This window comes from Rhinolophus hipposideros (assembly GCF_964194185.1).
Source record: "Rhinolophus hipposideros genome assembly, chromosome: 9".
In the NCBI taxonomy this organism is placed as follows: domain Eukaryota; kingdom Metazoa; phylum Chordata; class Mammalia; order Chiroptera; family Rhinolophidae; genus Rhinolophus; species Rhinolophus hipposideros.
This window is the reverse complement of record NC_138055.1, coordinates 66,784,462-66,798,737: the sequence shown is the minus strand read 5'-3', so window position 1 is coordinate 66,798,737 and position 14,276 is coordinate 66,784,462. Positions and strand designations below refer to the sequence as shown.

The window sequence follows — 14,276 nt, the reverse complement described above, 5'->3', positions numbered from 1 at the left end:
AAACTCCGTCTTAATCAATAGGGAAATCTTTTAAAATGTTAACCTTCATTGAGCTTAAGCTATGGTCTATTGGAAGTCAAGGATTATTTTAGTGCCTCATCTTTAAAAGGGAGTTGATGACACCTTTTAAAGTTAAAAAAAAAAAAAAAAAAAAAAAAAAAGCATCCCTGCTTCTTACCTTTGAGGACCAGCAGCATTAGGAATTTTACGTCAGTGATTCAGATTTTCAGCAAATCCATGGAGCCCTGTCTGACCTGAAAGAGTCCTGAGGTCCAAGTCAGATCTCTCCTGGAGGGTGAATTATTACAGGGCTCTTCTGAGAGTTCCATAATTAATCTAACACTATTCCATAAGTATACTTTGTATACAGGCACTATATTAGCTTCTCGGGTTTTTGTTTTTGTTTTTGTTTTTTCACTATGGCCAACCTATAAAAAGACTGTATTTGTCCCAAAACTGAGTAAAATCTCCAGGGTAATCTTAGATTTCAAGTTCTTACAAAGATCAACAGAGTATTCTACATATGCAAATAGCAAGTTATTAAACATCTTCAAAAATGATAATGATGAGTTCCTGACTTTGAATCAGCCACCAGTGAATGCATCATGGGAAGCCCTTTGCCTATTTTTAGCCTGGAGTTTATCTGCTGTCATGTGACATGAAAGTGGCATGGCCTGGATAACCAATGTGACAGGTATTTACTTAGGACGTGTGCTTTTCACTGTTGCAAATATGAGAAGACTGTGACATGATGCCTGCCCTTAAAAGACCTATAACCTAGTTGGAAACAATTTGGAATGGAATTCGACAGTACATAACATGATGTCAAATTACTTACAATAAAGACCCTACATCGGCCTTCTCTTTTTCTACTCCTTTATAAATGACAAACGGAAAGATGTATAAGGCATGCCTGTTAAATGTCTGGAAGACACAAAGCTGGGAGTGAAAAATGGAAGGCAGTGATGTTAGTAAATAAGAACATTGTCCTAAAACTGAGATGTAAAATAACAGGAATAAATAGAAAGTCCTGCATTTAGTTTCAAAAATTCAATAGCATAAGTTCGGGATAGGAAAGAGTTGAAACTTTCGCATTCAAAAAGTCCTGCATTTTTTCATTACCCTAACCTTCACTCAATATCCTAAAATGCTTGCTGAGTACCAGGCCCCAGGTGGTTACGGTGAGATCTTACCACCCAGTGTACTTGCAAATGCAAACTAATTGTCCAAAAACGTACAGCTCAAGGGAGAAAATATTCCCACTTACTAGATCTCATCAGGAGTAGACACAACACTCTAAGAAGGTCATAGTTGATCAAATACCCTATAGAAGAGGGAGACTAGACTGGTAACAGGGAAACCAGGCTGGATAGAAATGTTGAGTGATCACAGGATGTTTAGTCTAGAGAAGAAAAGATTATGGGACTTTGATGGTTGTTTTCCAACGTTTAGAAAGCTATTGTGTGACTACAAGAGGAGCCTTAAGACTTTTTTGGGTTATTTCAGTTCAACCAATGGGGTGAAAGTTAGAGAGGGGCTGATTCATTCGGATGTCTTCAAAAATTTTCCTGCCAGCTTTGGGAAAGGCTGCCTCTAAAGGAACCTCTCCCCATGACATTCCAGCAGAAACTAGCTGACCATCTGCTGTGTAGACTGCTCCCTTCTGGAAAGGCTACATTATGTCAACAATTGGAACGAAGGATCAAGATCACTTTGATGCTAATTCTTTTATTTTCCAAATTAAGTGGGAAGTAAAGTACCTTTTCATATGCTTTCCTTAAGCCTTCAGAAGCGCAAGAATTTTGCTAGCTAATGACTTCATTTCTCCGTCTTCCCCACTTTCGTTGCCTGAGACAACCTTGACTTAGGTAACAGAATGTCACAGAAAATATATTCCAAACATTAAAACACATTGCTGACCCATTTGAGGTAAAAAGGTTATGAAAAACCTAAACGTCTCAGTTCATTCATCAGTTGCACATGTAAATACCAGTGTTCCCCAGAACAGACCAGAAGGGGGAAAATCTTGCTTCAACGTGAGGTAAACGGTGAGAAGAAGCCCACAGACCAGACAGAGCCCGTGAGCTGGAACACATATAAGGCTCCACATACTGTCTGCTGCTCAAGCGGGAGGACTAATGGTTCCCTGAGCTGTGTGAATGCCAGAAGAAAGGGGGCACCTCTGAGCTCCTTGTGGCTGCCCTAAAATTTACTGTGGCTGTGTCTCTCCAGCTTCACAGTCAAGGCCAAAACCTCTGGACACCTGCTATGTTCTTAGGTGTGCCCAGATGTCATCATGCAGCTAAAAGGAAGAGTTACCACGTCCTCAGCGGGCCATTTCTGTTCTCAACTTGTGACCAAGGGACACTTGGCCAGAAGATTGTCTTCAATACAACAAAATGTACATAACTAGGGAAAAGACTGATGAAATACTTCTTCCAAAAATTTGCTGTCATGGAAAGCTGTGTATTTACCTCTTTCTTTCCTACCAAATACATCTTTTTGGCATCATGTCGAACTGCTTAGTTTACTTAAGAAGGGTGAAGTCTCACTACTTAATATCACTACTTAGTATAGGAGGGTGAAGTCTTAATATCTTGTAAGTTTTTACTTACAGAGGTTGACAATATAAATTGTATCTAAATATAGATACCAGCCCAGTTTTAGTTATTACCATTAACCAGAAATCATGTTACAGTGAGGCAATATACCTTGTTTTTTAAGTTGAAGTGCTTACATGATCTAAAAATAATCATTTTGAATGGTAACAGCTACTAGGAAAAACTGGCTAAACATAATTTCAAAATTAGTTGCATGATTGCAGAGTTATGGAGACTTGATAGAACTTCAAATAGTCACTAGCAATGATGCTGTTATTCAGTGAGCAGAAAAAATAAGTAGCATTTATACTGCTATCTGGTAGTTTTGCCAAGTAGGAGACCATTATAATAAAGAGCAAAATGTGAGGTAGCTATTTTATATATAAAAATATAATGAGAAGCAGCCTTATTTCTCATGAAGGCAGCTACCTTCTACTAATCCAATAGCAAAAGTTATGCTGAGTAACTAGTAAAGATAATGATAATACCAAAGGAGAAAAAGCAAGAGCCAATTCTCTTTTTCCAACTCATTTAAGGGCCCATCCACTATTGGGCTTAGACATCCAGCACACTCAACCCAGATGCTGAAGTTGTATCATTAGCATACTCAGACCCCTCCTAGGTTGTTGTTCTTTTTACTTGTAGAAAGAACACCATTTCACAGTCGAGTTTTATTTGGTAAACCTACTTCGATCAATTTTAATCCAAGTGCAGAAACCATTTTAACGTAAGAGTAATGATAAGGCACCAAAGATGTAATATCACTCCAGATATTCATTTCATTCATTCATTCAATTCATTTAAACCTCACGACAATACTATAAAATAAGTGCTATTATCCCACTTTAAAAGAGGAGGAAACTGAGGCACAAAGGGTTTTAAGGAACTTGTCTGTGATCACACAATTAGGAATCAGCAGAGGAGAGATTTGAGCTCAGACAGCCTAGCTAATTCCAAGCTCCCATTAGGCTATCCTGCTTCCCCAGTAATGGAATGTAGGTAAAATTAATCAAGTGCCAAGTGTGTACCAGGCACTATGTTAATCCTTTTATATACACTAGCATATTAAGTTCACCAGTTGGATGATTTGGACACAAGTAAGAGAGATTACCAAAGAATCACCAGGTCACCTGTTCTGTGTGTCTTTGGCATAACACCCTAGCTTGGATGTGGTCTCTGTGTGGTTTGAGATTGCAGGATATTAGCAATAAGAAGTTACTGTATTATCTCTTCCTTGCAGGGGTGGAATGGTCCAAACCAGTGAGCAGTATGAATTTGTGCATCATGCTCTGTGTCTGTACGAGAGCAGACTTTCGGCAGAAACTGTGCAGTGATTCTCTGAAAATTCACCAGACCATCAATCTCTAGGGGTGATTAATCAATTACCCACTTGAGGCTTCTACAAGGAGCTTCCTGAAATTGAAGGAAAAAGAAGCCCTGAAGCCAAGCTGTAGCATGGATTGTGGAAGATGGTAACATAGTAAGGACTGCCAGCCTCTTGTGTATATGAATGCATTTGTAAGCATCCCTAAATTATTTTGAAGGTCCTATACTGATGGAAGTATGATAGATTTCTCACACAGCTAAGCAGGATTTTGTTCTGTCTGTATTGATTATCTGCCACACAGAATGTATGTATGAAATACTCAGTGATATATGTCATCAGATGATGACTGGAAGAGCTGCTGACAAAATTACTATTATGTGTTTAGATGCTTTAATGTTTGCAAAATCTGTCTTGTGAATGGACTGTCAGCTGTAACACTGTTCTTGTTTTAAGTGCTATTACCTTTCTCAGCTACCAGAATCTTGCCGCTGAAGTTGCAAGTGATTGATAATGGATTTTTAACAAATAAGTCCTTGTTTTTGAAAAAAAAAAATCAAAGTCAGTAACTATTTTATATGAAAATGTGTCTTGATAATATTACTTATTAAATATGTATTTATCAATACCTCTTATCAATGAATTACAGAGCACAATGATTGTCTTTGGGTGTATATGTATTTATTCTCTATTATTGGGCAAAGAGGTGGTTTCAGCTCCAGAACTCTATCCACTGTATTTCTACAATGTGAGTCATTTTACTTTAAAAAGGAAAAACAATTTGTAGCAACTCTGACATATCAAGAATTTTCAATACTTGTCTCTCTTTTACTAAGGAGGAGTTTTTGAATATGCTGTCTACCTGGAATCTCTCACCCAATAAAAGGCAGTTGCTTTGGGGAATGATGTAAACTGTCACATTTCCAGAGGTTCTTCAAAAGGATGCTGCCATGGATATCCTTAAATTTCTGAAAGGTTTTAATCCTCCAGAGATAAATAAAATTAAGAAGAAGAAAAAAAAAAACTACACTCAGCAAACACTAGATGTTTTGCTCAAATATGAATTTTTAATGCAGCTATGTTAACTTTGTTTCATAGTGCCAATAAACTAATCTTAATACTAAATACTGAGTAAAGTATGTTCTTTTTTTCTTATTTGGAGAGAGGCTATTATCTTGTGGGGGAAGTCTTAAGTAGATAATGTGATGGTATAATTTTAGTCTCTGCCTCTCCCCAGTGGAGATGACCATCTCAAACGTAATACCTATTGTCATCACTTGAGAGATAATGATCTAAAAGTGCCATCCTTATGTGGGTTTCCTCAATAGATTCCCAGCATATCATTATAGGAACAGTACATGTTTATGTCTTTATATCACTTGTCTCAGACCCTCATAAATCACATGATTTATGTTTATTCAGCAGAATCACATCACCTGAAGAGATGTAATGTTGTAGGAACATTCAATTATCTAAGATTACAATTATTTTCTTCCCTCTTGAGGTTAAGAAGTAGCTCTGTGCCAATGGGATGGTAAGAGAAAACTTACAGAATTTTATTCTGCTCCTGGAGGCTGGAATATTTTTCAACAGAAAAAAAAAAAAAAAGGTAATCATAATCCCTTCTTTCTAAGGAAACAGACAAAAGGACACTGGTGTAAAACTTCCCCAAACAATTCAATAGGAGGAAGTGCTCGTCACTGACTTTTCCCCCCACCATGAAGGCACATTTCCTTCCCTGGTCTTTGCTTCTCTTATCTGGGAGAATTTTTTTTCCCCCAAGCGAAGCATGAACAGTGGTTAAGTGGAAAATGGAGGCTGAATTTTACATGGCGATTCTTACCTGCTTGATCTTTGGGAACTCAGGTGAGTGGGCCGGACTCTGTGTCTCGAGGTATTTCTCCAATAGCCAGCAGAGGAGACTCTGTCTTTTGAAAAGGGTCTGAACTAGGCAGAAATGGAGCCAGGTCTCCATGGCAGTTTAGCCAAAGACGATGAGGAGGGGGAATTAAAAAGAGCCAACTCTGTCCACACTGTTGAAATTATTCTCCAAAAGAAAATAAATGGCCTGCTCGTGTCTTCCAAATGCCTCAGCATTTCCTGAAATGGCATCTTTACAGCAGGGAGCAAGGCATCCCGAGGAGAAACTTTTTAGTATTATATAACAGTCTGGGGCATTCTCCATGCTCTTTTCCAATTAGGCTATATTTTTTGTTTTTGTGTCTGAAAGTTAGAGAAAATACAAGAAATGTAATCAAAGGGGATGAAGAACTACAATGTGTTTTATTTAGAAGTTGTTATTTGGCAGGAAGATCTGAATATTTTCATGGGAGAGCTGGGCAAATTAAGTGAAAGCACACTGAAAATGGTTTCTCAGCCTGAATATGTCACTTTTTAACACCAATGTTTAACAATGGGTATTTAGTTTTCTCACACCAAGAAACGCTGATATTTTAATCTGTTAGTGTTTATGGGGAAATTGTAGATATTGTCACAAAACAGAGAAATGCTTCTCTCTAGAATGATAAGAACTTTTGTTTGTGATAATCAATACTTTCATTGGTTGCTGTTAGGTAGGAGGGTATGTTTAGGAGGGTGGAAAGTTTGTTTTATTCTGGGGTAAATATATCCAATTTTTAAATTTGTATTCAAACTATGTAATCTGTATACAAATATTTACTGCAATGATAACTTAAGGATTGCAAAAAGAAGTACTTTTTAAGGTTGGGGTCAGAGGTGAAATGGAAAAAGTAAAACAGTTAGGAAACTGAGCTTTTCATAACTTCAGCATATTTAACTAATTGGACTAAAACATCACACCGTAGTCTCTAAATGGTTTTGTTTCTTTTTCACGTTTCCTTTCATTATTTCAATGGGGGTGTGTTTTCTTCCCTAAACAATGTGAAAGTAAAAGAAAGGGAGGTAAGTGTGACATTTTGACATTTTTACATTGTCAGCCTTGGGCTTTTAAGTCACATATGTTGAATCTAGGAATATTCATTTGACATGATGACAGTAGCAAAAGATAAGTAAACCTCATATTTTTACTTGGCTGATTTGTGGATGGTTTGTTTTTCTGATTCGGCCTTATAATTTGTTACATAGTACTATATGAGCTTTTCATCTTCCAGAGGGGTTTCAGATTGTCCATATCCAGAAACAACAGTGCCTTTTCGAAAATAATATAGTGTTCGTGGGCTTGTGCAATGGGACCAACCAAAACCAGCAGTGGATGTGGACTGAGAATGGAAAGCTCCTTCATATAAAATCTGTGCTGTGCCTGGGTATCTCCAATTCTTCTGGTGGTCCTTCCCGATCAGCCATCTTTGTCCACTGCTCCCAGGCACCCCAATGGACTTGCTATGAGAAGGAAGGGTTCCTTGAGGTGGAAAATACCTCTCTCTTTCTCAAGAAACAAGGCAACAAGGCAGTGGTCAAGAAGGGCAAGAAATACCTCCATAGCTGGATGAAAATAGATGTCAACAAGGAGGGAAAACGAGTCAATGAAAACCTCTGCTTAAAAAAAGGTGAGCTATTCTTTTCACAATTAATTCTGAAAGTTCTTGTGCTAAATGTCATATTTTTTCACATTCAAGGGAAGTGTATATACCCAACACAATTCCTATAGAAGATTTGTAAGCTCATGGCAATGGATTAATGTGTTGTCCACCAACTTGGCAAACTTCATTATTTTCATTGAAATAAGCCCAACTTTTCTTTCTATCTCTCACTCCTTTTTCCCTTTGTCTCTTGCTTCTTTTTTAATTCAACAAATATCTCTTGAGTTTCTCTTTCGTGCCAGACACTTTGAACTTTAGTTAAGTACTATTAAATACAGGAATATAGATCTAGGCATAAATACAGCATACATATGTAATGAATAAAGCCAAAGATCAGGAAATTAAAAGTTGCTGAAGTAGACTCTTCTGCTCTCTGACAATGAAGAATTATGTATTAGAACATCAAAATGGTGCCTGAGAAGACTGGGACGATAATAAAATGTGATTTTTGCAAACCTCTTGTACTAATGTTAAGGGGTAGATATCTTTGGGGGTGACATACTTTTGAAATGGTAAGAACCAATGAGCAGCCACAGAGTTTTCTATTAATAATTTGTTGACCATTGATGGAGATAACCTAGATGACAGACACTCAGATGTAAAGACTTGTGTTCATGTGCACAAATTCCTGCTGCCGCACACAGTTTAGTCCTGCACTAGAAATTTTTTATTTGTGGATAGAGCTTGATGTTCTATTTTACTTAATCATTTTATTACTTCTTTACTCCTCTTAGAGGTTTGCTTTAGGAAGTCATAAAAGATAAAACTGATAGAACCATTATATATTAGGTAAAAATGGACCTTAAAAAGCATTGGAGAAATTATTTAGAAATGAAGAGCTTCATTAAGGAGACTGAAATTTGTCAAGGTTAAGTAAATTGTCCCAGATATTTCAGTGGCAGAGGTTTGATTAGAGCCCAAGTTTCTTATCTCCTTGTCCAGTGTACATTCCATTATACAGTGTTTCCCAAACACTTGACCACAGACTTTTGCCCAGTTGGCTACATAAGAATCACGTGGAGGAAGGGAGGGGATCATTGCCATCATTTCTTCCCCCACTACCACCTCCAAGTTTCTGTTTCAAGAAATATGAATTTGGGCATAAAACTTTTATGTTTTTTAAAAACGTTCTCCAGATAATTTTGATCCATAATCCCGTTTGGGGGTTAGTATCCACTGAACCTTTAAATCTTTTTTTATTAGATGTTGATTAGAGTCTGATATGAGCCTTTCTGCCATGCTAATCTTTGGACAGGTTTTTGTCACTCATTCATTTCATAAATTAAATAAGTATTTAATTAGATGCCAGTTGAATGCAGTGGGCTCTTCTGTTATAGAAGTTGAGTGCCATAGTCCTTTGTCTTATAAAACTTCTGACTATGAGAAGTAAGTAAAAATATAAAAAATATATATATAAACACATATATATTTGCACGTGACTTATATATATATGTGTATATATATGACCTATATATAAATATAAAGGTCAGTTAGAAAATTCAACTTTATCAGAGAACATACAGTATGTATCACCAATTTGTTCAATTCCTTTTCTGTAATTTATCTAGTGAGGCCTGTCATAAATAGCAGAAGCCTTGGAAATGTTCTCATTGTACTGTTACACACAAATGAGATTCCTCGCCAACTCCCACACAAACCTTATTTGGTAGATATTCTTTCATTGGCACTTTTAAAAAGTAGATATGGATTCAGTGGAGAATTATTCAAGATAGAAGATAATTCATGGGAAAAAAATGTCTCCTTTGACCTTCATACAAAACATGTTCAATGGTGAACTTCAAAAGTAAAGCAGATAGAATCAACCATTTACAGTTAACCACTGAACATGCCATATTTAAAACGTACCTGATAACCAGTGTTAGTAAAAAAAAAAAAAAAAAAAAAAATGGACTTCTAGAAAAAGCAGAGTTAAAATCTGCACAATTGTGGTAAAAAAAAAATCAGTTTTTAAACATGCACACGTACAACACATATTTTTGCTTTAAAACAATTAAAAGGTAGCACACACATTTTTCTGCTCCATCTCAAACTTACCATTAATGAAAGATACAGAATGATATTCATGAACTCATAGCATGAAAGCTCACTGATTTGCTAGAGAATCCATTGTGAAAATTAAATTGCATTTAGATATTTGCAATGAATGGTTCCAAATGTGCTTTTTTGAAAAGTTCGTAACTAAATACTATGCGCTAACTCAGCACAAATATGCATGTTGTTCATCCATAGGATGTGAATTGCTTTATTAAGTTCTTCATTAAAAGGTGATGTACCTGTGAAGGTCAAAATCTGGACACTATTTGTTTCATCGAGGAAATATTCATGATGTCATTTATGATTACCAAGTAATGTTTCTCTAATACCTACTGGGTGCCAGAGCTTGTGCTACAAGTACCCTGCACCAGTGATCCTTAAACAAACTTTGCATCAGAATCATAATAGGAGCTTTGAAATAATATTAATGTCCAGGCTTCATCCTCTAGGCCAATTAAATCAACCATTGTATTTTTAAAATGCTTTCAATGTGATTCTTTTTATTTTCAGTTTCAGGTGTACAAAACAACATAATGATTAGACATTTACACCCCTCACAAAGTGATAACTCCCCCCAGTCTACTCCTCTGACACCATACATAGCTATTACAATACAATTGACTATATTATGCTGTACTTTACATCCCATGACTATATGTATATGCATATATATATATATGTATAGTTGACATTTAATATTATGCTATATTAGTTTTATGTGTACAGCTCAGTGGTTTATATAATCTATGAAGTGATCACCCCAATAAGTCCAGTACCCAGCTGGCACCCTACATAGTCTTTACAACATTATTAATTATATTCCCCATACTGCATTTCACATCCCATGACTATTTTGTGACTACCAATTTGTACTTTCTAATCCTTTCACTTTCTCCCACATCCCCCAAACCTCCCATATAGCAACCATCAGTTTTTCCTCTGTATCTATGAGTCTATTTCTTTTTGTTTGCTCATTTATTCTGTTCTTTAGATTCCACATAAAAGTGAGATCTTATGGTACTTGTCTTTTACAATCTGACTTATTTCCCTTAGCATAATACCCTCTAGGTCCATCTATGTTGTTGCAAATGGTAAGATTTCATTCTTTATGGCAGAGTAATACTCCATTGTATATATGAACCACAATTCCTTTATCCAATAGTATATTGATGGGCATTCTGGTTGTTTCCACATGTTGGCTATTGTGAATAGCGCTGCAGTAAACATGGGGTTGCATATGTTTTTTCGAATTAGTGTTTGGATTTCTTTGGATAAATACCCAAGAGTGGAGTTGTTGTGCCATAAGGTAGTTCTATTTTTAATTTTTTGAGGAACCTCCATACTGATTTCCATAGTGACTGCACCAATTAGCAATACCACCAACAGTGCATGAGGGTTCCCTTTTCTCTACATCCTTGCCAGCACTTGTTGTTTGTTGATTTATTGAAGATAGCCTTTCTGACAGGAGTGAGGCAGTATCTCATTGTGGTTTATATTTGCATTTCTCTGATGATTAGTTACGTTGAGCATTTTTCCATATGTTTATTGGCCATCTGTATGTCCTCTTTGGAGAAAAGACTCTTCATGTCCTCTGACCTTTTTTTTTGGTGTTGAATTGTATGAATTTTTATAAATTTTGGATATTAACCCCTTATCAAATGTATCATTGGCAAATATCTTCTCCCATTCGGTAGGATGGCTTTTTGTTTTGTTCATGGTTTCCTTTGCTGTGAAAAAAATTTTTAGTTTGATTTAGTCCCATTTGTTTATTTTTTCTTTTATTTCCCTTGCCAAGGAGAAACACCAGTAAAAATATTACTAAGGGTAATGTCTGAGAGTTTATTTTCTATATTTTCTTCTAGGAGTTTTATGGTTTCTGGTCTTACATTTAAGTCTTTAATCCATTTTGAGTTTATGTTTGTAAATGGTGTAAGAAGGTGGTCAGTTTCATATTTTTTGAGTGTATCTGCCCAGTTTTTCCAGCACTGTTTATTAAAGAGACTGTCTTCACCCCATTGTAAATTCTTGCTTCCTTTGTCATGGATTAAATGACCATATAGGCATGAATTAATTCTGGGCTCTCTATTGTGTTCCATTGATCTATGTGTCTGTTTTTATGCCAATACCATGCTATTTTGGTTACAATCCAAGGTGATTCTTATGTGGAGCCAAGATTGAAAATCACTAATTATGCATTACTCCGTCGGCTAATGAAAAGCCAGATAAGTAAATAGTTAATTACAATAGAGTGTAAATAGAAAAAAAAGTTATATATATATATATATATATATATATATATACATATATATAAATATATATATAAGAATATATATATATCCATATATATATATATTCTTGCCAGTATGTCCTATTAAGCAACAGTGTTTAAAAACAATTTTAAGGATAAATTTTAAATTGCATATTTCTTTGAACAGTCTTTTGAGTGCCTGCCCATTATGATTTTGTCATAATTTAGATGTGCTCCATTCTTACTAAGCTACATTTTTTCCTTCTTCCTCTCTTTTACTCAGAGGCCCTCTATAACAGGATGAATTGTGTAGGCTTTAATCAAAGGGGATTAAAATTCAATTTAAAAATTAGCGTGAATTTTTTGAGAGGACGACCTATACTAGAATCAGATATTCTCAAATAACTTTCAGCAGGATAGAATTGTAAAACAGGCCTCTCTTTTTTGATTTCCATGTGGTTTATATGTCTTCAAAACAACCACTTAATGAGACAAGTAGAATAATAGAATAGAGATTATTGGGACCTAATTAATAGAAATCTAATTGAATAGGAAATATAGATTGTGTGAACATAGCAGATTATCAAATTAAACAAAACAACAGGATTGAGATATCTACTATTCCCTTTGAATTTCAAGTTGATCCTTAAAGAGTACATTGCATGCCTTCATTTTGGACAAAAGAAGAGTACCTAGTAGACAGACTTGTGGGTTTTTTTTTAATCAACATTTTAAAATCAGTTTTAAATATTAGAGCATTATAGCTATTACTCTGAGTCTTAGGAGTGATAACAAAAGCATTGTCTCCAAAATACCAACATATCTGGCTAAAAATTTTAAGATTTTATTCTCCCCATATACTCTTGTATCAATCCAGTGCCAGATATCCAGATATTTGAAAGAATCCACACTTTTAACAATGTGTCAATAAATCAAACATGTGGCTGACAGACTTTCTTGATTTTTCTTCATATATTTTAGTGTTATATTGATAGCTACATCCTTAAAGTCATTCTATTAAGAGTATAATTTTTCGAAATGCCTTGTATATAATTTCTCAGTCTCCTATAAATTCACACAAGGCAGTTGTCAAAAATGCAATAAAAATAAGGAAAAACTGAATTTTGTTCTATTCAATAGTATTGCAATATTATATAATCACACACTTGACTTTTTTACAAAAGTATTATTATTACTTTAGCAGTAAAAATGAATTCTGAGGTCCAAATCTCTAATTTACAAATTCTCGAAACATAACATTCATAAGTGAAGGGATTCCTTTATAGCATAAACCCTATAAGCTAAAGGGAAAATTGAATTGGCCTGCACTTTGAGGGTACTTAAACATTTCCAGAAAAGTTCACTTGAAATTCAATTGAAAAAAATCATTTCCTCACAACCAAGTCTTTTTTTTTTTTTGGTGTTTATACACAGGAGATGCAGAAGGGAGAGTTAGAAACTAATTTACTATACTGTAAGCCTATTAAGAACAGAGAGCATAGCTTAGAAATCTATCTCATTTAAGATAATCCTGGTAGCCATGTTCAACAAATGCTGATTAAATTAGTAAAAAATTTCAACTTCTGTAAGAGATTGAATATCAGAATTGTAGAGAACAATAAAGGAAATCTAAGGACTACTTTGAGGAATGCCCCTATTGAAATCATAACTATTCCTTTTCTCTTCTGTCCAAACCAAGTATAATTTTAAAACCACCAAGCCATCAGAAGTTACGTTTGCATCTATTCCATCAGGAAATAGTCTTGGCCCCATAAGCCGACAACAAAGTTTTCAGTGGCCCAATTATTGAAATTTAATGGACCTACATGATATGGAAAATAATTCATTCCTTGGCCCCCTCTTCTATATGAGAAACAGAGAAATTTACTCAAAGGACATTACTGGCAAGCATATCTCAGCAAATAACCTTTGAAAGGGGAAAATTAAAACATTTTAAATTTGAAACTAGCTTCCACGACACCAGCAAAAATCTGTTGTCAGATAGACTATGTTCGTCTAGTTCTAGGACTTTCAGATGAAACTGAACATGCAAAATTCTGTCCATCGTTTGGATACCTTTTCCAAGGAATGCCAAATCTCCCTACAAGTATAAATATGAATGGTTGTCTAAAATTATTTCACTCAGATGTTTCAAATTGTATGGAGAGTAACATTGTATATGTCAGCCAACCATTCAACATCCAATATCTACTACAGATTCTTTTATTCAGATATAATATTTATCTGAGGACAAGCAAATTTTGCAGACATATTTTCAAGTGTCCCCGATGGCTGACCTAATGAAATCATTAAGAGATTTTGCTGCTTGCAGGCTTGGTATAAATGCTGGTTAGAGTAATGTTTAACTGTAGTAATTTGTAGTAATTTGGGAAATAAAATGTATAAGCATTGTAATAGGTAAACAATCATATGTACTCTTGGGAGAAAGGATTTTAGTATAAGCTATTTCCTTTAGTAATTGGTAAGAG

The 14,276-nt window shown here is 35.2% G+C and overlaps 2 protein-coding genes across 3 annotated transcripts in view; both read left to right on the top strand.

Moving 5' to 3' along the window:
* PTPRR (protein tyrosine phosphatase receptor type R) overlaps window positions 1-5,046 on the top strand; it is a 241,976-nt gene extending 236,930 nt beyond the window's left edge. For both annotated transcript variants that reach the window (XM_081059302.1, XM_081059303.1), the window contains one exon: window positions 3,841-5,046. In XM_081059302.1, coding sequence (XP_080915428.1) covers window positions 3,841-3,934 — 94 coding nt within the window. In that variant the 3' untranslated portion in view covers window positions 3,935-5,046. The remainder of the gene's footprint in view (window positions 1-3,840) is intronic.
* A 638-nt stretch (window positions 5,047-5,684) lies between these two features.
* The window catches only part of PTPRB (protein tyrosine phosphatase receptor type B), a 124,576-nt gene continuing 115,984 nt past the window's right edge, over window positions 5,685-14,276 (top strand). The window contains exons 1-2 of the mRNA XM_081060120.1: window positions 5,685-5,790; window positions 7,056-7,451. Of these exons, the coding sequence (XP_080916246.1) occupies window positions 5,736-5,790; window positions 7,056-7,451 (451 nt within the window). The 5' untranslated portion in view covers window positions 5,685-5,735. The remainder of the gene's footprint in view (window positions 5,791-7,055; window positions 7,452-14,276) is intronic.